At 39.2% G+C, this 23307-nt stretch overlaps 1 protein-coding gene across 6 annotated transcripts in view; it reads right to left on the bottom strand.

Annotated features, from left to right (window-relative positions):
• Positions 1 to 25: 25 nt before the first annotated feature.
• The window catches only part of LOC123967785 (lamin-A-like), a 33035-nt gene continuing 9753 nt past the window's right edge, over positions 26 to 23307 (bottom strand). For all 6 annotated transcript variants that reach the window (XM_046044021.1, XM_046044022.1, XM_046044025.1 and 3 more), the window contains 11 exons: positions 8905 to 9061; positions 8076 to 8201; positions 7261 to 7431; positions 6133 to 6258; positions 5676 to 5896; positions 4107 to 4413; positions 3691 to 3798; positions 3122 to 3241; positions 2964 to 3023; positions 2609 to 2782; positions 26 to 2252 (listed from right to left, as the gene is read on the bottom strand). In XM_046044021.1, coding sequence (XP_045899977.1) covers positions 2217 to 2252; positions 2609 to 2782; positions 2964 to 3023; positions 3122 to 3241; positions 3691 to 3798; positions 4107 to 4413; positions 5676 to 5896; positions 6133 to 6258; positions 7261 to 7431; positions 8076 to 8201; positions 8905 to 9061 — 1606 coding nt within the window. In that variant the 3' untranslated portion in view covers positions 26 to 2216. The remainder of the gene's footprint in view (positions 2253 to 2608; positions 2783 to 2963; positions 3024 to 3121; positions 3242 to 3690; positions 3799 to 4106; positions 4414 to 5675; positions 5897 to 6132; positions 6259 to 7260; positions 7432 to 8075; positions 8202 to 8904; positions 9062 to 23307) is intronic.

The raw sequence follows: 23307 nt of genomic DNA, 5'->3' as shown, positions 1-23307 counted from the left end.
AGGAAATAACCACAATAGTCTGTCATTGGAAAAAAAAAAAAAGAATTTTACTCATTTTAGAAAAGAAAACAAATTACATCAACTGAATGCATGGCTTTTCCATAATTTTAACAGAATCGTTATGATAGAAATGACAAAACTTCAAGCAAATTATAACTTTGGCATTAAATGCTCAAAACAAATCCCTTTCTGTAACATTTTAAATCCTCAGGTCCTTAAAATGATTCAGGAGGCCTCCAACAAGACTTAAAAAAGGGAGGGTTCAGGATTTCACAAAGGCCTTTCAAGAGGTTTTGTTACATCTGTGGTTTGAATCTGATTTTATAAGTGTCTTGGTTGTTCATTAACTTGAACCACCATTGCATACACAAGTTAAAGAGCAGCTGTATGTTTCTTAAGAAAACACAAACAAAAGGAAGAAGGTTCTTTCTGGTTTAAATTCAAACAGGCCTCTGAAAAACTCTGACCACACCCTTTGGGTGATCTGTTCTGAGAGGGATGATTCATTTAATAGTTGCATATATTACACACAGTAAGCTTGTCTCAAATGTACATATGACATAAATGCTATGTCTGTGTCTATTATAAATGTGTCACAGAGGCCAAATACTAAACATCTTTGGAGCTGGCCATTTCTTTTAACTAACAACTGTCATGGACTTTAAGGCACTTTAGCAATCATAGTGTCAAAATCAAATATCTACTTGAGGCAAAAAAGAAGAATCTAATGTGGCACAAATAAAAAAAAAAGTAACAAAACAAAATATCAAAAACAGCTATCAAGTATTTTTTTTTGAAGCCAAAGTATACAAAAGCCCACAATCCTACTCAGATCCCAAAATCATGCCTAGAGATTTGCAAAGCCAGTAAGCTTAGAGGAAAGGGAAAATAAGCCCTTATGACCAGGAAAAACCTCAACACAAACCAGAGGACAGCTGACAGTCACAAGACTGCAATATGAGGCATGTGCTCAAAGAACACGGATTGATTATGGGTTTTTTTCTGTCCTCCAAAGGCACATTTGTATTTATAATCTCTAAAAAAGCTTGTTAAAATGTTTCCAAATAAATCTGTTGCACTCTGTTAATAGCTGCAATTAGTTATATATTAGAATAGTGTTCATTTAGTTGAATAAGCTGAGAAATCCTATAAATATAAACTGTATATATATATGGCACCAAATTTATCAGTCAAAACTCAATAGATATTTTCCCAACGTAGAAAATAAATTCTACATTTTCCTTTGATCACGACAAAACCTCTTTGGAATTACTTTTAAAAAAACAAACAAAAAAAAACAATTAAGGCAACCCATCTACATGTACATCAATCTGAGCTACATATGGGATTCATTTAACCAGGTACAATCAACTTATCCAGCAAAGAATAATTCCCTATTTATATACACGTTCAAAAACATAATACATTTCTCTGGGGTCGAGCTGGGAATTACAGAAAAATATACATTCATCTCAAGTAATTACTTTCTCTGTGTCCACAGCTGTCCAACCATCTAAATCCACATAGGAAATGTATTATAACATGTTTGTCTAAGGCCAAGGTGAAAACAGCTGCTGAACACCCTGAGCTTACAGCACTTTGGCTTTCCTTGACTTTTCTAATGTAGATTAGAAAAATAAGTTTTCTTTTCTCTGTAGCATATAAAGTTAGCACAATACTGTTCCAAAGAAACAAGGAAAATAAATTTCAACATCACCAACATCTTAAATAAATCTATTTGATGGGCGATAAACATGATTAACAAACCCCACAGGATTCATTCTCCTGATGTCTGTATGGCTGTAGAGACTTATTCCTGTCAGGGTTCACTAGCTGTGCGTGTTGAGTGATGACAGCTTGGCCATTAAATGTGAAACCCCGGCTTGGATCGAAGCACTGGTCAATGGAGCTCTATGTCTGTGTGTCAATGTGTGAGTGTGAGAGGGCGCAAGAAGAGCAGGATAGAGTACAAGCATTAGCGAGGCACACATGCAATAACATAACTTGAATATATATATAAAAAAAAAAAACCTCAAAGGTTGATTATGAAAATCCTGTGCCCTTTGCCAAAACCTCAAAGCAAATTTAACATGCAGATAAATTTGAATACAAAATCTGACGAGATCATATAAAAAAATAAAGATACATCCCAACAGTAGAAAATATTTTTTGTGGGCTACAGGTGGTGGTGGGTTCACGTGAGGTGCTGTTTGGTTTTACATGATGGAGCAGTTCTCCGGCTTGGCACGGCCCTGAAGGAAGAAGTGTCACAGTGCAGAATTAAATGTGGAGAAAATAAGAAAACTGGTCAGCTGTTATACTTAGTTTTTAATGTGATAACGTTTTATCCAATAATAAACCATACAATATAATCAACAGAAAATTGCAATGCACTGCTTTTTTTAAATAGTCTTTAAAAGTTAAGGTTGGATCTAAAGTAACTAAGTATTTACTGATGTAAGTTGATTAGTGTAGATGTGTCTGGTGTCTTCAGCATACATTTGCACATTTACTCCATGACATACAGAGGGGAGATCATTGATGTAAAGAAGCGTAAGGGCCAAGAATTGATTTCTGCTGTTCATGTAACACAACAACAGTAATGTACCTGTCTGGGCTCGTTGGTGCCCATGAAAAAGGAATGTCCCACGAGGCCTTCAGGTAGACCCCCGCTGCTGCAAACACCTGAGCCACGCTCTGACGGCTGCCCACAGGAGTCACAGATCACCTTGCGGCTCCGCAAGTTGTACTCGTTCTCTGCACCGCTCGTGCTGTGAGCTCCCTGCAGGGGGCGACGCGACACACACACACACACACAGGGTGAATTACTTACTTACTACTGTTCGACTGGGAGACACTGCAGTCACGGCAGGCTGAGAGTTGTGTTTTTCCTGATGCATGGTGTTAGTGTTTTCAGATTTGGTGGATTATTTAAGAGTTGCCTAAACAGAAGAGGAATGTACCATGTCATCATCTTCATCATCATGGAACAAGGTCCGTGTTACTTTCCTCATGGCCATTTCCTGATGGTGGGTAAAGTAACAACAAACTGATTAATTTATTGCAGTTAAAAGGAACAGAAATGTAAGACAAGCTCAAAGAAACACAGGTGAAGTCAGACCTCTCCGTTGGCATTGATGAGGATGGTCTGCAGGAGCTCGCCGGTGCCCCAGGAGTTCTGGCTCTTCCACACCAGGTCAGTTGGGGGGTTGTGGGTTCCACCGCCAGATGCAGCCCAGATCTGCAAAGGTCAGAGAGTGGAAGAGATTATAAATCTACTGACATACAGAAAAAAAGAAACAGATGATTAAAGATTTCAAGAGGTGCCCTGTAGAGTTTTCTAAAAATAATTTTTTCATTCTGGGTTTCTCATCAAAAAGCATTGTGCATCCTTCAGACCTGTTCAGTGCATTTGCTTCCATATAAAACATTTTCATTAAGCCGTTTTTAAAAAATATTTATATCCATGTTTGCTAGCTGGCAGTCTTCTTTCCTGTATTTTGGCACATAATTACTGCCACCTGTCAATCAGTGAAAAAGTGTGAAGACATTTGCAGCAATGAGTCACCTACATGCTCCTGGCATTACTAGTGGTCAGATACTCAGAATGCCTTTATGAACATGCACATAATGGTCAAATTAACAAAGGAAACACCAACAGACAGACACATATAGAAAACTCTAACTTACAGTGACAGTTCCTCCAGCCTTCAGGGTGAACTTGTGGGGAAACTTGTAGATGATGGGGGTGGCACTACCTACTTGTCTCTTCACCTGCCAGTTGCCCAGAGATTGGTCCTGCATGAGAGAAATGGAAAATGAGATGAAGGACAGAAAAATGTCTTTCAGACCGAAAACGTGTTGGATAATATCTTTCTTAGAATACATTCTCTGCCATCCATGATCATCCATTGGTTAATTAAATTATTAAAAAAATGTTAGTTGCTTATTATTATGTAACGAGTCATTTTTGTAGCTTTCAAAGAAGTCACAGGTTAGCAGCATGTCATTATCACCTTTTTGAGTGCAGTCTCAGTACCGTGAAACTTAAACTTAAACCAGTTTAAAATGGTCTGAAAAGCCAGCTGACAGACAGAGTCACTTACCTCGTCGGCCTTGTTGCTGAGACGGATGAACTTGCCCTCCAGGTCAACTTCGTCCACTGTGATGCGGCCGCTGGCGGAGGCGTGCTGACTAATGCGAGTCTTGGTCACAGTTCCTCCCACCATGCTGGAGGTCTCACTGTCATTGTCGTTCAGGCGGCGCTTCTTGGTGCTGCCCGTGCCGGAGGAGTTGCGGCTGCTGGAGGCGGTGGCAGCGGAATGGACCAGGCGGCTGGTGTGGCTGTGGCCTGAGCCAGAGGTCCGCGCCACTGTGACCTTGGTGGGTTGAGGACTGGGTGACAGACGCAGCCTGAGGAAAGAGGGAGGTGATTTAGATGATAGATATAGACCAAGGCAGTCAGTGTAGCATACAGATATAGTCTCACATTCTTGGTAAAGTGCATTTTTATATCACATCCTTATGGCTCTGGGACCCTTACCCATAGCTACTATAACCACCTGCTCCTTTGAGTGGTTGATGCTCCAAAACCCCCAAACCAGAACTGGTCTAGGAAGAACTGACTTTACAGTTACTGCAATAGTCTCTGCATTAAAAAAAAAAAACTTCTCTGTACTTTCACACTATTTATAACAACAACTATCTGCCTCACTGTGAGTGCTTTCATTGAGCCTATACCTTGTTTTCTGTGATATTAAAAACAACTCTGTCTGTTCCTGTTAATTTGTTTATATTTTTGTTCCTCACTGTGGTGTTTTATAAAAGGTTAAATAAATGAAAATGAATTGCTAATAGCTTGACAAATGCTGCGCAGGTAGAGAGAAAGCTAATTATTTATATATTTATGAATGTGGTGAAGACAAATATATCTTTAGGTTTTAAAAATATGAGAAAAAGCGTCTAAAGCCCCTGTTATAGTTCATAACAGAGTTGCATATAACAGCAGCACGGACAGCAAATAAGCACATATAACTTGAGCCTCACCATTTAAGCAGACATTTGTGGCATAAAACAAGATTTTCTCAGAGAAAATACAGTACATTTACATTTATTAATTTTAGCTTTTATCCAAAACCACTTACAATTGCTAATTGTCAGAGGTCACACGCCTCTGGAGCAACTGGGGGTTAAGTTTCTTGCTCAGAGACACTTTGGTGGATGTGTCGCAGTGAGAAATGAACCCAGGTCTCCCACAACAAAGGTGTGTGTATTATCCACAAGTAGAACCATGTCCAAAAATATGTGGACACCTGAACAGTACACCTGTGTGTGATTGTGAACATCTCATTCCAAAACTGTGGGTAATAATCTGCTACTTTAATAGCTTCCCCTAACTGTTGCAACAAAGTTACAATATCTACAATATCACGGCATACTGTAATATTACGATTTTATATTGTAGGGTTTTAGTGATTGTAAGTGGTTATTTCCTACACTTTTTGCTAATTTCAGCTGATCTGTGTGATTAGAAAAGTCAGAGTGAATAATAACGGTTTGTATTCTGACTTGTGAGGGATTCGTCCCTTCTAGTAACAACATGTAAACCATCAATTTGCCTCAAGGTGGCTATGTTTTTCATTGGTCTAGCTCTGTTTTACAATCGACAATCTCACCTCTCCTCCTCTCCCTCCAGCAGCTTCCTGTAAGCATTAATCTCCATGTCCAGGGCCAGTTTGATGTCCAGCAGCTCCTGGTACTCCTCGAGTTGCTGCAACATCCGAGCTCGGATGTCAGCCATCTCCCGCTCTTTATCCTCCAGACGCCGGCGCATCATGTCCCGCTCTCTTGACAGAGACTCCTCCAGTTCACGCACCTTGGCCTCACTTGCCGACAGCTGATTTAGGGAGAACACGCATACAAAGATCAGTCAATTAGTGGCCAATTAAGCAGTCTGTACACTACTGCTTGACACATCAGGTAAAGCTTAATGTAAAATGTATCACTGGTGCTTGGTGGTGAACAGTTATAGTCTGTGTTTTGGAGCATTCATGACAATATCAGTCCTCCGCACAGTTTGGCCAGTAAAAACCCGCACAGATAATCAACAAACCAGTGTATGAGTGTGAGTACCTGTTTCTGCAGCAGGCCGAGCTGGCTTGACATGCTCTCTATTCGAACACGGCTCTGCTGCAGCTCTTCATGGGCAGCTCCCGCCATGTGGCTGTTCCTTTCAGCTGAATGACGGGCATTCTCCAACTGACAGACAGAGAGATGGTACAGTCAGCTATCAGCAGTGGTTAAGTGCTGTTCGAAATACATGCTGTTTACTATATTTCAGGTGACATCATCATTATCATGAATTACATCTTTAACTTATTTGAAGATCAAACACCACAATAGAAATAACTCTTAGCTTGTTATTAATAAATTAATAAATAATAAATTAACTAATTTAGAAACAGTAATTCTCACAATTGACTATACAAAGGGGTCTGGTAAAACAAAGAACACTTTAGCTAAGGTTTCATTTACAAGAAAATTCCACTGGAAGAAACTGCTGTTTATCCACATTCCCACAAGACAGTGGTTATTTATGTTCAATAAATTGTGTGGATGTGAGACTATTTGTAGCTTATTAAAGATTTTTGCAAATGAAAAACAACTAGATACTAAGCTGAACTATAATTAAGTTCGTGTTCACATCTAAAAAGGTATGGCTCCTGAATCGAACCAATGCGAGGATGATACATTGTTTAAATTTGTCGGGTTTGCATTCACAAAGGCAAAACTCAAACAATCCAGAAATTGTAAACATAAGCCATGTGGTGGAAATGTCATTCAGTGCCTTTCTGTTTATATACCCTTAATATGTTTATTGTATGTACCAAACACAAAGGCAAAGTATTAACTACTTGATAATAAAATGTTTTCTGATAAATACGAAATAATATAAATAGCTATAAGACATTTAATAGTGCAGCAATAATAAATATGTACTATTTTAAATGACATATACAATGGTAGCTTCACGTGATTGGTTCGAATGGTGTTCACACCAGAAATGAACCGCTCCAGAGTTCACTTGATGGCGGTCAGAGACCACCTCTTCGAGGTAGACCAGAGAGCAGTTGTTTGGTCCACACCCGAGTTTGAGTCCCGTGTTCACACCAACCCAAACGAAACCGCACCAAATTAAAGAAAGAGTCTCTTCTTGACTCTAGGTGTCAGCAGTGTGCCTCCTGCAGCATCCAGACATACCTTAGAGTTGTAGGTCTTCTCAATCTCCTCCTTGTAGAGGCGGACCTGTTCCTCGTGTTGGGCTCTCATTTCAGCCAGGGCCTCCGACAGCTTGCTCTCAAATTCCCGCTGACACCCGCTGTCGATCTCCACGACGTTAGACTCGTACCGACGCTTAGACTCACGCAGCTCCTACAGACAGACAAGTTGTTATCAGACTCAATAGCGCTTACTTTTAGTTTCCTGTATTTTCCTTTGCCTCATGACTAGTCTAATTTGGACTTGTGCTCATTAGAAGCTGAATTGACTTTGTCAATTCTTTTATTACTTTATTAAACTAGAAAAAGAGTAATTTGTCTTGATGTTTGGTTTATTTTCTTTTAGGCACTACAAACTATTAAAAAAAGACTCCACCTGTAGAAATATGCTATGCTCAATGAACTTAATTGCATTGATTAGTCAGTCACTGTGCAGTAATTGCTTGTTCAGAAGTGGTCCCTGGTGACCTTTTAGCAACTCCTAATCATTATGTTTACATTTGGAAAACACACATCTGTTGGAAGAATTTGGTCAGGAAATAACTATGACTAGAACAATGTGAAACATGTGACTTAATTATGGCTATAAGTATTAAATTTACATGTAGCCTACTCTTATCATTTCTGTGAAAATAAACTTAAAATAAAATAAAGAAAAATGTGCGTCTGTGACACAGATCTGCATCAGGAATGCAAAACATACAAGCTGATGGTTGGAAGCAAATCAATATCCTGTGGAAAAGATGAAAAGTAGGACAGATGAATAAATATAGAAGGGTTAAGGTGAAGAGTGGGAACCTCGTTGTAGATGTTCTTCTGGAACTCCAGTTCCTCCTTCACGGTCTGCAGGCGGTTCTCTGCATCCACTCTCCTCAGCATCTCATCCTGCAACTGCCTCTTGGCATCAGCTAAGTTACTCTCCAACTGCGAGGGTGGAGGAGGAGGAAAGAGAAGATGAGGAGAGAAATGAGATGAGAGAAATGTTCTTTAAGGTTTCAAATGCAGCTCAAGGTGTGATCTGTGCAGCATGGTTTGAGTTTTGAACTATTCTTTTAAGAGAAAAGCTATAGTTTCTCAGGGTGGCCAGTAGGTGGAGCAAGGCCACAACCGTATCTACGTCAATCCTATGGCAAAATTCATTGATAAAACAAACAGCAGAGAAGGCAACCTTGTCTGCCCCACCACCTTGTCCTCATTCATAATTAACTGCCTTAAGGGTTTACATAAAATTACTACTTCCATTGAGGCATTTCTGCACTTACAAGGTAGAGAGCACACTGAGACAATCATTTCAAATGTCACTCAGCAGCTTTGCACTCCAACTACTAACTGCTTTTCTAACAGGTGGCAACCAATGCTTTTAAAGGTTTTCTCCTATTACAATCAATGCAAGGTTAATCAGATGTAAACAGCAATAGCACCACACCATTTTCCATATGCAATTTAGAGTGATGTGTCATGGGCAAGACTAAGCTAAAATTATTCTGATACTAATGCAGGCGCCACAATGGTATATTAAAAAAAAAGCTTTCCATGGTTTCTGAATAGGTTTGTTTTTGCTCTGAGCCATGCCCTTCCGGTCAACAACAAACAAGTAAGAGTTCAGTTCTAATAAAACTGTTTTTACCTTGGCCAGCTGGGCCTTGAGGTCCTTCACCTCAGCCTCCAGGGTTCGCTTCTCCCCCATGGCAGTGTTGAGAGAAGCATCTTTAGAGTTGAGCAGGGCCTCAAGGTCCCTCAGCCTGAGCAGAGCCGCCTCCAGGTCAGACTCCTTTTTACTATTCCTGTCAAGATACGAGACAGGGAAGATGTAGATGTTAGTTTCCTGTCCCTTTGATACTGTATGTGTTATTATGATCCCCGCTGTATCTGTCTATCATTTCCCGGTTAGTGGGTTCAATTGTGACCTCTCTTCCTCTTTGGCAATGCAGCTTGTCTGTGTTTTTCAAGGACTATTCTCTAACATATTACATTATTTCGCTCCATTTGACTACCGATGATTTTGCCTCTTCAGAGCTGTATAGTTCATCTCATGTTGCTTTAAAAACTCACACCAAAGTGCTGATTGCTAGACTTCTGTTGAGGCTGATAAATTAGTGGCATTAAATCTAAGATGAACAACCTCTTAATGCATTTTATTTCATTCTCACCGTTTTGTGTTTTAAATGTCATTCTAATGCATTTCTTTGTCTCATGTAAAGAACTTTGAATTTAACTCTATTAGAAAGTTGTTCAAATTACGTTGCCTTGCAGCACGAATGTTTTACATGTAATTAATGCACTAAAAGTAGTTTGCTGTGACAGGTTTACATGACAGTTTGTTCAACCTCACTCAGTTAATATGTCCCCCTAGGTCTACAGTTGTGCTAATAATAATAATAATAATAATAATGAGAACCCGTTCCTTTATTTCTGCTTAAAGTGAAACTTGATAAGCGGTGGATAACTGTGCTGCAGTTGACAAACTACCATTGCCTAGTGCAGTGATTGCAGCAGTTGTCCACAGTTGATGTGAAATGAACTTAGGCCAACACATCAGTACCAGTATCAGTACTGTTACTAGCCTTCAGTACTGAATAAGAGCCCATTCAACTCTGTCTCAAGGGGATCTGTGTTGAATTAGGAGAATTCACGTTTGTTGTACATGTGCTTTTGCATGTGTGCACCGCCTATCCTGTAACATCTCTACAGGAAACAATTTAGAGTTTGAGCTGAAAAAAAAAAAAAAGACTTGGATACAGTGATGGAAAAACAATACATTCCCAGCAGAAGATGTGAACAGTGTGTGCGTCGGGGGGGGGGGGATAGGTGGTTCATACACAGTCAATAAGGATATGGGCTCCCTGTTATTCTTCTTCATTGTCACTAATAATGGCCATCTGCTGGGGGAGATGGCTTCCAGGCTGCTTACGCAAACCTCAGAGTCCTACGGTCACTGCCAGCTGGGTGTTAGGACAAGCAGGCAGAGTGATACACTTTTAACTCTGGCACAAACACGCTTAAGTTTCTCCACAGAAAAGATTGAGTCCATTCACAAGCTATTACCTCAGATGTGAAACTGTAATTTATTGGTTTATGATACAGCAATCACTATCGATTACTGTATTCAATAAACACCAATAAGGCTTTAGAAGAGCTGGAAAATGCAATTCTCATTCCTGAAAAGAGCTGGGACAAAGAGACAAGTGGCAGAAAAGCACAACTTCACTATATCCCTGAAGCAGGCAACCGAACAGAAAAAGCATAAAGAGGAAAAGTCTGCAAAATGAGTGAGTCTATTATGTCCTGAAAATGTCTGAAATTAAATCCAGAGAAAACATATCCATGATGCTTTACAGATGTACAATCACGCTTAGAGAACATGAATGGGTAATTATATAAACGCCTCCCAGACTTCTCATTGTTCCGATAAAAAAAAAAGAAAAAAGGGAGGCACAGCCCAGTGTTTCAGTGGGTCCAAACAAATAAGCCTCATGGCCTCCCATGTGCGTACACACAGCTCTGGGAAGGAGGCACAGACATCCTACATCGGCCATCCACAGTCTATGGGTGCATCAAGCTAAAACAATAAATCCTACCTTGCTGAAGGTTATAATGAAGTTTTTGCGGAGCAGCTGTGTGGTCATTTTGGAAGCTGTAGTTTGTGATGCTGTTGAATTGTATAGTGTTATAGTGAGCAGTGTTTCTAATATTTAAGTTACCCTCTTTGTACTACACTGCAGTGGTTTTTGCTAACTAATAAAATGGCAGCTAAATGTGTGTGTGTATATATTCTATGGTAACTAACCTTTTCCAGAGCACTTAACCAAATATGAACGACCAGATGTTGGGACCAGATGTTCATACATTCCTTTTTTGCAGCAATGCACCAATTCATGTTTATAAACTTCACAAGTAATTTAAACACAGTCTTCTACAATTTAACAGCTGGTTGTACAAGCTTTGCTCGAGGGCAGATTGTTTGACAGCATTTCAGTGAATAATGTATGGACGTTACATTTGACACATACACTCCTTGGCCACCCCACGACCCTGTACGCAGGATAAGTGGTTGATGATGAATGGATGGATGGATGGACTCCTTGGCCAGTTTATTAGGTCCACCTAGCTACAACTAATGCAGTCTAATACAGCAGTCCTGCAATACATCCTACCGTCATGAAGGTTATAATGTAAAATTTTTGTTGAAACAGTTTTGGAGTGGTGTTGATTTAATTGTATGATCATTTTACAAGCTGCAGTTTGTGGTGCTGTTAAATTGTAATGCACTGACAGGTGTTTCTATTATTTTGTCCACCCCATTTATATATCAATGCCTAAAGACTCAATAACGGAAACATCTCTCTCTACATACAGACTGAACAGACCGGAGCAATTCTGAATAGATCACATAGCTAGGGGGAAAATTTTTCCAGTCAACCTTTGTCGTAAAGAGTCACATTCTTGTGTCTGTGAGTCAAAGTGTTCAGAGAAAAACATGAATGCTATAAAAACACATACAGTATAAACAACTACAAACATTCCCTGAATTGCTGAAGCTACAAAAACTGGAGCCTACAGTAACAGTCACCCCATACAAACATGTTGGCCAACAATTGTCAAAATGCCTGTAAAATGTTTTAATGACTATTATCTTGTTGTAACCATAACGAGATAATACAGTTTAACTACCTCTGTTTGGGCCATGTTCCCTAAGGCTTGAATAACTTTAGGTGTGATGACAACTCTTTTTCCAAGACTGCTGCCGTTACTGTAGTTATAGTGCTTAAATTCATCACAACCCAAATTAACCCAAACAAGTCTGTGTAATGGGAGAGAGACAAAGAAAGAAGTGTTTTGTTTTTATTTAACCTGGTTGTAAAGTGTAAATGCATTAGTTATGTGTATACACACATTTTCAACATTAATTTACAACTTCATATAAGCATTACTTGAAACTATACAGCTCTTTGTCTAGACATGAATACTGTTTTCAAGGAAACATTTCAATAGTCTGATTCTGCGGGCAGATGAAAGCTTGTGAGTGTGTGTGTAGGTGGCTGCTGTGATGTTCATTAGTGCTAATGGACCCAGTGGATCAGCACCAGCAGTGAATTAATGGACAGAAGTGGGTTTGGCATATCGACATGCTGCTTGACTATTTGTGTTCTCTTCATACACAAATATAACGGAAAGACAGAGAGGCTCCCTGACAGCAGAATGGCAAGCAGTGTAACGATTTGATGACTGCTTTAAATAGATAACCCTTATACTACTGCGGCTTCAGCACAAGCGGCAACTGTGAAATGTACCACTTACACTACACTTCAATGGAAAAAATACTCCAAAGGAAAAAAATAAAACATACACTAAGAGTGTACTGCCATGATGGCGGCTCTGTGAGGTTGAACTTAGACACAGTGGTGCTTTCAGCTAAAGGCTAACACCAGCATGCCAATATTATTCTCACAATGACACTGCTAATATGCAGATTTTTAGCAAGTATAATGTTTACGATGTTCACCATCTTAGTTTAGTATGCTAGCATGCTAACATTTGCTAATAAGCACTAAATACAAACATCTTAGTTTGGGTGTGGGTATTAGATCACAAACAAAAAGTATGGACAAATTAACATGTTGACTTGATGACGGTAGCAATTTTTCTAGCGTGCTTCTGGTCTGATTCCCTAATCACATTCAATGTGAGGTGTTCTCAGGCTTTTGTCAAGAAGACTGTTATCAAGGGCTTTAACAAGGTTGTGCAAAAATTTAGAAAAGATCAGCTGGCTAGTCTGCAAAAACTGCAGCTACTGAGCCCAAATACACCAAATTCAATACAATGTACAGTGTAGTTGCAGCATATGTTAGCTGCTCTTCAGGCTCTGAAGTGGTGAATGCTGACGTGCACTGCTGTGAATTTACATATCAGGAAGGTATAATTCTGAGCAGCAACAGCAGTTTGGAATCAGTTGACCACCAAAGCACGGCATAGCTTTTCTGACCAAACAAGAGCTGCCAAATGCATACTTTTTTCGTAAAATTGTAATTTGTAGTTAATAGTTTAGGACCATTTAGCCATTACAGCTACTGAGATGCAAGATCCTGGCTTAGTCTGATGGCAATTGATTAAAATGATTAAACCGTTAACACATAAGATATTTAAAATGTCATGGTGTTACTGTACTGACAAAATCATCTGTAAAGAGAAATCAGAAATAAATAAAATGTCACAACAGTGACCATTGGCCACAATAACAATTTAGTTCCAACATGTATAACAAAGAGGTATGACGGTCTATACGGTTCTTTAACATGTTGTCTTTGCCTCTGGCTTCTCCAGGATGCTGTTCATGGATATGGGCTAAAACTGTGTGTGGGGTCTGGTTTTCCTCCGTTGTGTTCAAAGTGTGTGTGTATGTCTGTTCTCCACTGTACGTGTCTGGGAGTGGTGGCTGCAAAAACTGTGCATCTGTACACAATGTGTGTGTGAGTATGTATGTTTATTTTTTATACGACATCAACTCTTAATGTGTTGTGAAACGTGCATTCTAGCACATACAGTACATATGCATGTATGTTTCTGCAGACATTTGTTCTTATATACCATTTACATAATTTAGTGGAGGGTGTGTGAGGGTTCTTCATGCAGCCGTTTGCTTGGGACTACCTGTTTATATAATCCAGTAGGAATTGTGTAATTAGAGAGTCTCAGCATAAATATCCTCAGACTTGGGTAACATTTTGTTCCATCAAAGCTCTGAAGCCTCGCAGCCAGTACTCAGAGCACGTGTGGAGTCACTCTGCAGTTACTTTTTAAGAATTACACTATTAATATTTACAATACAATCAGCATGAAACTAACAAATGTGGTACAGAGAATGGCTGAGAGCCAATAGATGAGCAAACAAATGCAGATTACATTTGGGAAATTAGGTAAATAAAGCACAAATATACCAGCTTGTTTCATCAGGATAAGGGAAATCTGTTGCAAGTAAAACAAGGCAGCCGAGTTGTTTCTAAGCTTGCAAAGGATCTTTGTGCCAGTGCTGCACGTTTGCAATTATTACACTTTCTAGTGTAACTTCGGCAAAATATATTATTTTTGGAGTCTAGACCACTTGCGTTCTTTCCTCTCTCCCATGAATGTCTGCACTCTTCAAAAAAAAAAAATCTTACTGAAAAATAATAAAAGGTTTAACGTTACACATTCCACCCACGTCAGCTGCAATATCAAAGCTTTTTAAGGCATTTTGTTACAGAGCATATAGAGTAAATGACACATTTTGAGGCGCAGAGACAAAATGGGAGCTATTGGACAGAGACAGTGTGAGATGGGGGAGAGAAGAGGCTGGTGGGGGGGTGAAATGGAAATGCAAAGAGAAAGAGACAAAAAGAAAAAGAGAGGGAATAATAGAGACAAGAAATCTGAGGAGTAGGAGGAGGAATGTGTTGGCTCGGCTCCCAGCCTCAAGGATGACTCACAGCTATCTTTGTCCACCCCAGTAACGAGAAACGAACCCCGCCTCGTAGAGTGAAAGAGAGAGAAAAATGCGCACCTCCCCCCTTACCTCCCCCGCTTTGCTATGCCATTGCCGTGGCAACCAAGACTTCATCGTCAGACCTGCTAGTATGCCATTTCCACCACACTGTGCACGCAATTGAATAATAATAATAATAATAAAAAAGGTTTGGACTTTTTTTGTGCAGATTTTCAAAATATCTAAAGACTGAGAGGATGTACTTTATGTACGCTCCTGAAGGAAATTCTAATCTAGAACTTCTACGGGATATGGCAGCCAAATTACTGCAGCCACATAGCCACCCAAAACAGCTTTATGAGACCTTGGCAACACTGATGCCAAGTTGTTACAGTCCGCATTAAATATAAGTCATTGTAGAGGAAATGCACTATCAAATCAAAGAAAAAAGTAAACTACAAAGCAATGAAGAAGTTAAATCTGTGTGCAGGATATTTTTCAAGGCAACTTTACCAGGCTTCCAAATTTAAAACACAAGCTTACACAGCGCAAGTGTTTTAGTCTGACCTTTGCACTAATAGAACAGCCTCCCCGTTCTTCCCAAAAAAAAGAAGGAAAAATCCATGCTCTGACTACGGAGGGTCAACATGGTGTACTAGTCTGTCCTGCACTGATCACATTGTTTCATACATAGGCATAATATTGGCTACACTTGATCCCGTATAAAAAAGGGGTAGTTCACCAAAGTTACAAAAAAAATTATATTGCCTTCCTTACCTCTGGTGCTCTCTACCCATACAGATTGATTTAAAATGTTCGCCTCGTCTGAGATTTCTGCTGCCATTATAAATGATGTTGTTTTAATGTTTAATTAAATTACAATTTCCCCATTACTCTGGATAATTCACAGAACTCACTGTCCACAGTTTTCATAGCAACCAGCAGAAACTATTGATAGAATGCTCTCTAGTTTATCCGACATTATTTCATTATTTCTATAATTCTCCTTCATTTACCGGGATGGCAGCAGAAATCTCAGAAAGTGATATTTAAAACCCTGGGCAAATAAATGATGATTTTAAATTTATATTTTTTAAGGAAAGTTGACTAACATATTCCCATTTATGGCAGGTGCATGGAAAGTAGCTAGAAGGGTTTGAGATACCTACATACACACACTGACACCTGGGAGCTGCCCACTAGAGCTGCAGCCTTGTGCTGTTTACCACAGAGCAGCTCCCCTGCAGCAATAGGGGTTCAGCGCTTTGCACATGGGCACATCTGCTGGAGCTGTGAAGAAACAGGGGGGTGCATCTTATTCATTTCACCCATGAGGTTTTCCCTTCCAGGTTGTTTAAACCAGTGACTCTCTGCAAAATGCTGCTATAGTTACAAACAATTCATCTCATTCACCTCATTCATTTCCTTTAGTACCATTCAAATAACTCATCTGACATGCATTACAAGTGTCCATTGATCCATATGTTATGTTACTATACAAACACACACCCACAAACCCCTTCTGGCAAGCATGTGTGGTCACGTGTGGGCAGGGTTTCCTGATGACTCACTGCTCAACCTGTTGAGAAGAAAACAGGGGTTCTCCCAAATTCCCCATAGATTGTCTAAAATGTTCCCTTCTCCAATTATAGCTGACCTTTCCTCTTTCCATCCTCACTACATTTAGTTTAGCCATTCACAAAAGCTGCTTTCTGTGGACAACACTGGTGGGAAAAGGTGACTAAGAGGAAGGCTGTTGAATAATGGTGTTTAAGTAAACAAACACAGGGACCCAGAAATAGAACTGGCACCAAGAAAACATGCTGGAGTACAATATAATACAGTGGGCCATTACAATAAAACACCTGATTTGATGCAGGCTGCAACAAATTATCATTTTCATTACTGTATTATTTTATTATTTTTTTTTCTGTCAATTAATACTTTGGACAATACAAATCAAACCTTACTTGGGATGGCATCCGATTCGACCTCACTCAACTTTGACCATATATAATACATAATTTTAAAGCAAACTGCAAATTCATTCCAGTATCTCTGACTAATTCAGACTTTTTGAAATTAAACTCCAAAAACCAGACCAGGATGAGGACTCTAAAGAGTTCAAATTATTTAAATTTACAGGAATGCCATTTTTAGACTTGTGCACAACAATTAATAGTGAAAGAATTTAAAATCAATAACACAAAATCCTCTTAGGGCCTTGTAGCTCAAGTCAACTGTGCTTTTTCAAGGGTGTTGTGCAGTAAAACACAGGGTGGCACATGACTGTTTCCTGGGTCTCTTCAGGGATGAGGGACACAAATACAGGGATTGTGTCTTTATATGCGTGTTTGATAGATCACCAGAAACCGCCAACAATGCAGCCTTTGCCAGGGGCCACCCGTACACATCCACATGTGGCAGATGGAAACAGAGTTCCTAGTGTTTCAGTCTGAAAGCAGAGCAAAAGCCGACCGTGTCTGATAGGTTTCAGGGAGCCGACTCCTGACAAGACAACCACAGAGGGAGGGGGAAAAAACCGAGGAAAGGCAATGTTCTTTCATGTCAAACTCATGGTTTTGTTTAAGCTGTCCCCAAAACAAACTCTGTAAACTGAAAAGAATTATATGTATTCTCTTTGTTCCGTTCATGCCTGCAGAAAATTTGTTAATACAGTTCTTCAAACACCGTATCAGTCAACAAGTGAAAAAAAGAGACTGCCGGTTCACAATGGCTGTTTGAAAAAGTGTACGCACATGTCCACAGACACTAAAAGGCACATGAAACAACCCTTGTTCCTCCCTACATGATTGGTTGATGATTCATCAGACAGTGAGTCAGACGCCGGTTGCCTGATTGTCTTTGTGTTAGTTTATGCGCTATATTTCACTGGTACTGAATTGGTTTATCTGCGATGATAAAGAGCAGTGCAAGAACTCAGAGCTTGCTTCTTCACCCTTTTAGTTTTCATTTTGCAGTGTTGTAAAGCAGGCAATAGAACACATGAACGCAGGAACAGAGATAACAAATTTAATTACCTTAATTTAATTTGTAAGAATTGTTACTGTTACTATACCAATGAGCTTCCTGTTCATCTTCTTTTTTTAAAATCATCTTGACAAACATACATGTGTACAAATCTGACAATTAAACAGAAACCATCTCTTATTATGTTCCAAATGCAACCTTGCAGGGCCTGTAGACACTAAAAAACTCTTGACAAAAGGTTCAACTACATTATCTTAACACTTTTGCTTTATTAAAACAGGAATATCTTGCTGCCAGAAGAGACTTCTGCCAATAAGCAATTACTCTTTGCATGTATGTGCTACTGCACATCAATTGTCCTTCTTAAAAAGGTGGGCTATGTGACTAATTCAATACACTTCTTTTTGTCAAATTTAGCAAATATCTCCTCAAGGTCTGCTAGCTGTGTGTTCTGTGTGCGCGCTGAAAATAAATCTGGTGTTTGTACACAGCCCTGGCTCTCTAAATGGGAAACAAACAAATTGGCTTGGGTCAAGCCACACAACACTATTCCAGCCACGATGTGTGTGTCAGGTAGCGTTGAATGACTTGTCTATGAACATTCAGCTTACTTTTTAGCTTGCCAAGACATGCTGTTGTTTAGATGTTAGCTATAGTAGCAGAAGAGTTGTGAGTTTCGCTGTCTGGAGCTGCTGTGCAGGCTCTGGAAAACTGTCTCTGTATGTTAGCTTCGCAGTTCTCAATTTGCATCCTAGCATCTCATTAGTAGTACAGAACAGATTGTGTTATCCTCCTCTCAAGTGAGGTACAGCATTCTTTCCAGCTGCTCTGAGTTACAATGAAAACTCCATGGGTAGAAAACAGAGAGTGCAGCTAATGTTAGCTTTAAAGTTAAACAAAACCCATGAGGAGTTTATCAGACTGTGATAAGTTTTGGTCAGCATTCTTTAGCTTGTGCTAGCGTATGAGGGGGAAAAAAGGGATTTGAAGCTTGGAGTATAACCAAGTTGTGGTTGTGGAACGAGCCTGATGATTGGGTGCTCTCACTCATTGCCAAAATGGACTGGCATCAAATTCAGACATACAGGAAACACACTGGTGTGTATAGGATAGACCAAACAGAAAGAGAAACAGCACACATCCAGCGCAAAAGGTGAGTTTTGCATCAGGACAATTCACCTAGTGTCAGATGAGCTGTAAAACACTGGAAAAACACACTGCATTGACTTTCCTATGCTTTCCTGTGATTGTCTGAATTCTGGCACTCTGTGTACTGTTCTCTGTGGCAAACCCCACCCATCTGGCAACAAGTATAAAAAAAAAAAGAAAAAAAAGAAAATGACCTGTTAAGTATTTTCCAAAAACATACTGAGCCAGAAGAGTGTGTGGGGAAACAAATTGTTTTCAAAATGGAAACTATCATTTTAGTTGTAGTAAACCCATTTTTTTAATTTTAGTTTTATTTGTTTGTTTTTTAACCCAATTTTATGTGAGTCTATTATGTGATAGATTTGAATCTCAAATCTTGATGCAACAGTAAAATAGCCTAGCAGTGCAATACTCATTGATACTGATTTTAAATTAAACTAATCAGCATCTCCAATTATTTTACCAAAGTACAACAAAAGACGACTGCTGTAACTGATGAGAAACTGCATCAAGACGTAAAAACTAGGCTCCAAACCACGTTTCCTCAGTCCTAATAAACAAGAGCAACAGTAATGCAGAACATCTGAGATCTCATCTCAGATTGAAAGGGTTTCCTTATAAACTCACTGCCCTGTTTAGATTATATAATACTGCTCCAAACATCCAGTTAAACTTAAACTTATTTCAGAGAAAATGAGCATTTACAGATCTGGAAACGGAACACTTGTTATATAACTTAGCAGATAGGAGGGGATGGTTGAGGTTACAGCACCCATCTTGCCCCTTTCCCAATGGGAAGGTCCTTGGGCAGAAAGAAAGAGTGAGCGTGAGAGAGCACAAGCGACAGAGGAAGAAAGGGTGACTCTGTGGAGTCCCACCATCTTAAAGTGATTTACCCTGTCCATGTGCGAGTGAGTCATCGAGGGCTTGGCTGGCTTTGAAGGCTTTATGGAAACTGCTATTCTATAAAGTCCACACACACACTCTCAATACAGCAGCCAGCCAAATCCTTTGCTCTGTACAAAGTTCTGGTCCGCTTAAGTCCAAGACCAACTCTCTCATTACTCGCATACCAATAAACCCAACAGAGACGGCTCTATACAGCAGCCATCCAGCACATTTACAGGCCTGCCACATCTGTTTTCCATTGCAAAGTATTCTGTTAGGGGCTAAAAGAACAAACAGTCACCAGCCATACTTTAGCCAGGCCTTATAGCACCTACTGACATGACATTGTCAGAAACATTTACCCAAAAAAACTGTGAGAAAATAGGCAGATTAATTGATGATCACTTTCACTATTTCTGGTTGAATAGCGAAGTTACAGCTACTGTTGCTACATAATATTACAAAGCACTGTAGACAAACTGCGTTTGGTAAGAAAAACAGTCTAAGATAATTCAGGTATAAATAATTTATGTATCACTCTCATATGCAAAGACACTAGAAGAGATTATTTTTTGTACTTCTGAACAAGTTATTCAATAATATTGGGATGCTTAGAAAGAGCTACATGATCAAATTTACATCACTGCTGCATAACACTCTCTTCTCTGAGCCCTTATCTGCCCTGGAATGACTCAATGTGACAGACAATTGTCTGCTGTCACATAATACAAGCTGAGATCATCGTAGGGGAACACAGGGTTTCCCCCGTGAGGCAGCCAGAAGAAAAGAGGAGAATGTGATCAAACAGCATGAAAAAAGATGTACAGCAGCACGATGAAATCTGCGGCTGGTGGTTTGCTGCCCGTTTCTGGACTCAGGGAAAAGGGCGCATGATACTGAGCTTAAACTGAATCCACAAAATGCCAGTGTGGTGGGGAAAAAGCAGCTTTTTTAATTTTGTTTGACATTCAAACCTGAGACGGCGCCAATGACAAGACACAGATGCATTTGAGAAAGTAAAACATTTTTCACAGCAAACATTAGATTGATGTTTTTTTACATGAAAAACACAGGTGTAATTAACAACATTAATGAAGAAAGTTCTAGGCTCTCGGTATTGTGCGTGCTGGCACTTGCATGGAATGAAGCCACTGTTCATTTAATTAGTTCTGTGTGCGCTTTTTTTCTGATAAGACAAGTCAAAATGTCTGCTGTGAAAAAGATATATTGGTGCCAATTACTGAAGCCAGGATTAATTCAATTTTATTTATATAGCGCCAAATCACAACAACAGTTATCTCAGAGCGCTTTAAATGCAGCCAGAAGATGTTTTCTAATGTCTGCTGGCTTTGTATTATGGTGATGCAGTGAATGAAGTGGTCAGACTTTGAGCCTCCACAAGTGAATTTTAAAACAGTGTCAAGGTGGACATTTAAACAATGATATGCCAGGATTATAGGACCTGGCAAGTTCCATTTTTCATCCCAATAATTACACTGACCTAATAACAGCATGTTACAGTTATTCATGTTTTTACCAGGTCTGCATAATCAGTCATTTAGATGTTGGAAGGAAAACACTAACATTTATATATTCACATTTTTGTTTTATTTGCCAAATTTTGTTTTACTTTTTACTTGTAGAGCTAAAACAACTAATTGATTAAACGCTCGACAGAAAATTAATCAGCAAATATTTTGATGATCAGTTAATCTTTTTTCTCTCCGATTCCAAAATGTTAAGATTTGCAGCCTTTTTTGTATTTTGTGATAGTAAATTCAGTCTCTTTGGGTTCTGGACTCATGGTAAGACAAAATAGGCAATCTGAAGATGTCATCTTGGGGTTTTACAAAATTGTGATGAGCATTACACTATTACATTTTATAGACCAAGGGTTTTCACTGAAAAATGAATCTGCAGATTAATCAAAAGTGAGAGTCATTTTTAGGTACTGCCCAATAAATAGGGCATTTTTACACCCACCCACCCCCGAGTTTCCTAAATATACATTTTCAGTCTGTCAAATGGAGTCTGTTGTCTTTTTCAGTATAATGACAGTCAGAGTTAGTCTGAGATGCTCTAGTACACTGACAGCTTCCCATGCAGTCAGAGGTACTTCCCTAATCGCTTAAGAAAAAAAACAAAAAGTATACTGATGTACTGTTCTCAATGACAATTTGAATTGAAAGAAAGCTTCACTTTTAAAAATCAGCAGCATTTCAAAGGCCTGACTGCATGATCAAAAGTGGAGCACAGGCTTGCTCTTGTCCATTTTAGGAAGAGACTTTGAAGACAAACATTTCATCTCAACAAACTTGACATAAGCTGTTTAAATGAGTCCTCTTGTTATTCATAACAAGGCCCTATAATAGCACAGATGTATAATGTATTATTCATCTTAAGTTTCCCTCGGGTTAAATATAGAAACCTTACTCACTGAAACTAAAGCTATGACTAATATTAGACCATTTCTTATGACGTCCACCTCTTCCCCCTCTCCATCAGAAGCTCCCCCTTTTACTTCCCCTTTTTCCTCACAGGATCCAGGTTGGTTGATTATTAAAAGCTATGCATCGCTTAGTATGTAATGTCCATTTCCTTTGTACCATTAATGTCAGTGCCTAACGCGTCGTCCTAAAATTACATTAAAAATATGTAACAAGACAAATTAAGTCTCCAGATAGTAAAAAGTAGAGGTGAGAATACAGCTTTACATCTGTATGAGCTATGATGAGGAAATGTAGTTGATGGGGAAACAAACACTTAACCAAAACAAAAGAGAAATGTGAGTGATCATTAGCAACACAAATAAATAAGTGACATCACTCCCAAACTGCAAAAATGCATGGACTATATTTATCGGCAATGCAGACGGAATGCAAATATTCCAAAGAAAGGAAATGGGAATGTGCAATATGATAACGGCACTTCCTGCTGTGTTCTCTGATAGTTGCGAATATAACAAGTTGGTGTCAACACTGCATATCAGTCCATGAACACAGTATAAGAACATGCACAATATAGCACTAGATCTTTGTACCATATTTAGTTTCAGTCAGTGCTTCACCTTGACATGTTCTGCCATGTTCTCTCTATCACAGCACCTTTTTAATCCATTTTTGAAAATACTGTTCCAACAGACTGACTGCAAGAAAATGTCTGGGAGCTTAATGTACCAGCTGACACACCCTAAACCACACCATGCCAACAGGTGGGGCAAAGTCAGACGAGATAAATCCCTACTTTGTGTTTGTAAAGTAGATCTGATCCTGAAAAGGGTATGGCTGTTTACTTTACAACCTCTACAGTTTAATCACATCCTTATCAGACAAACTTTGATCAAAAGGAGCAGTTCAAAGTATAATATTTTACTACGAAAAGGTGCGTTGATTCTAGAGTGTGTGTGTGTGTGTAGCAGGTATACAGACATATATACAATAGTTTACTAGGGTTTCAACCACTTATTTTTATTATTTTCTCGATTAAACATTTGATTTAGAGAACGAATCCTGCCAGTGACACCGATTAGCCACTTCCCCTACA

Source organism: Micropterus dolomieu, linkage group LG03, assembly GCF_021292245.1.
Source record: "Micropterus dolomieu isolate WLL.071019.BEF.003 ecotype Adirondacks linkage group LG03, ASM2129224v1, whole genome shotgun sequence".
NCBI classification, from domain to species: domain Eukaryota; kingdom Metazoa; phylum Chordata; class Actinopteri; order Centrarchiformes; family Centrarchidae; genus Micropterus; species Micropterus dolomieu.
Note: the sequence above shows the minus strand (reverse complement) of the source record. Positions and strands in the feature narration are given on the sequence as shown.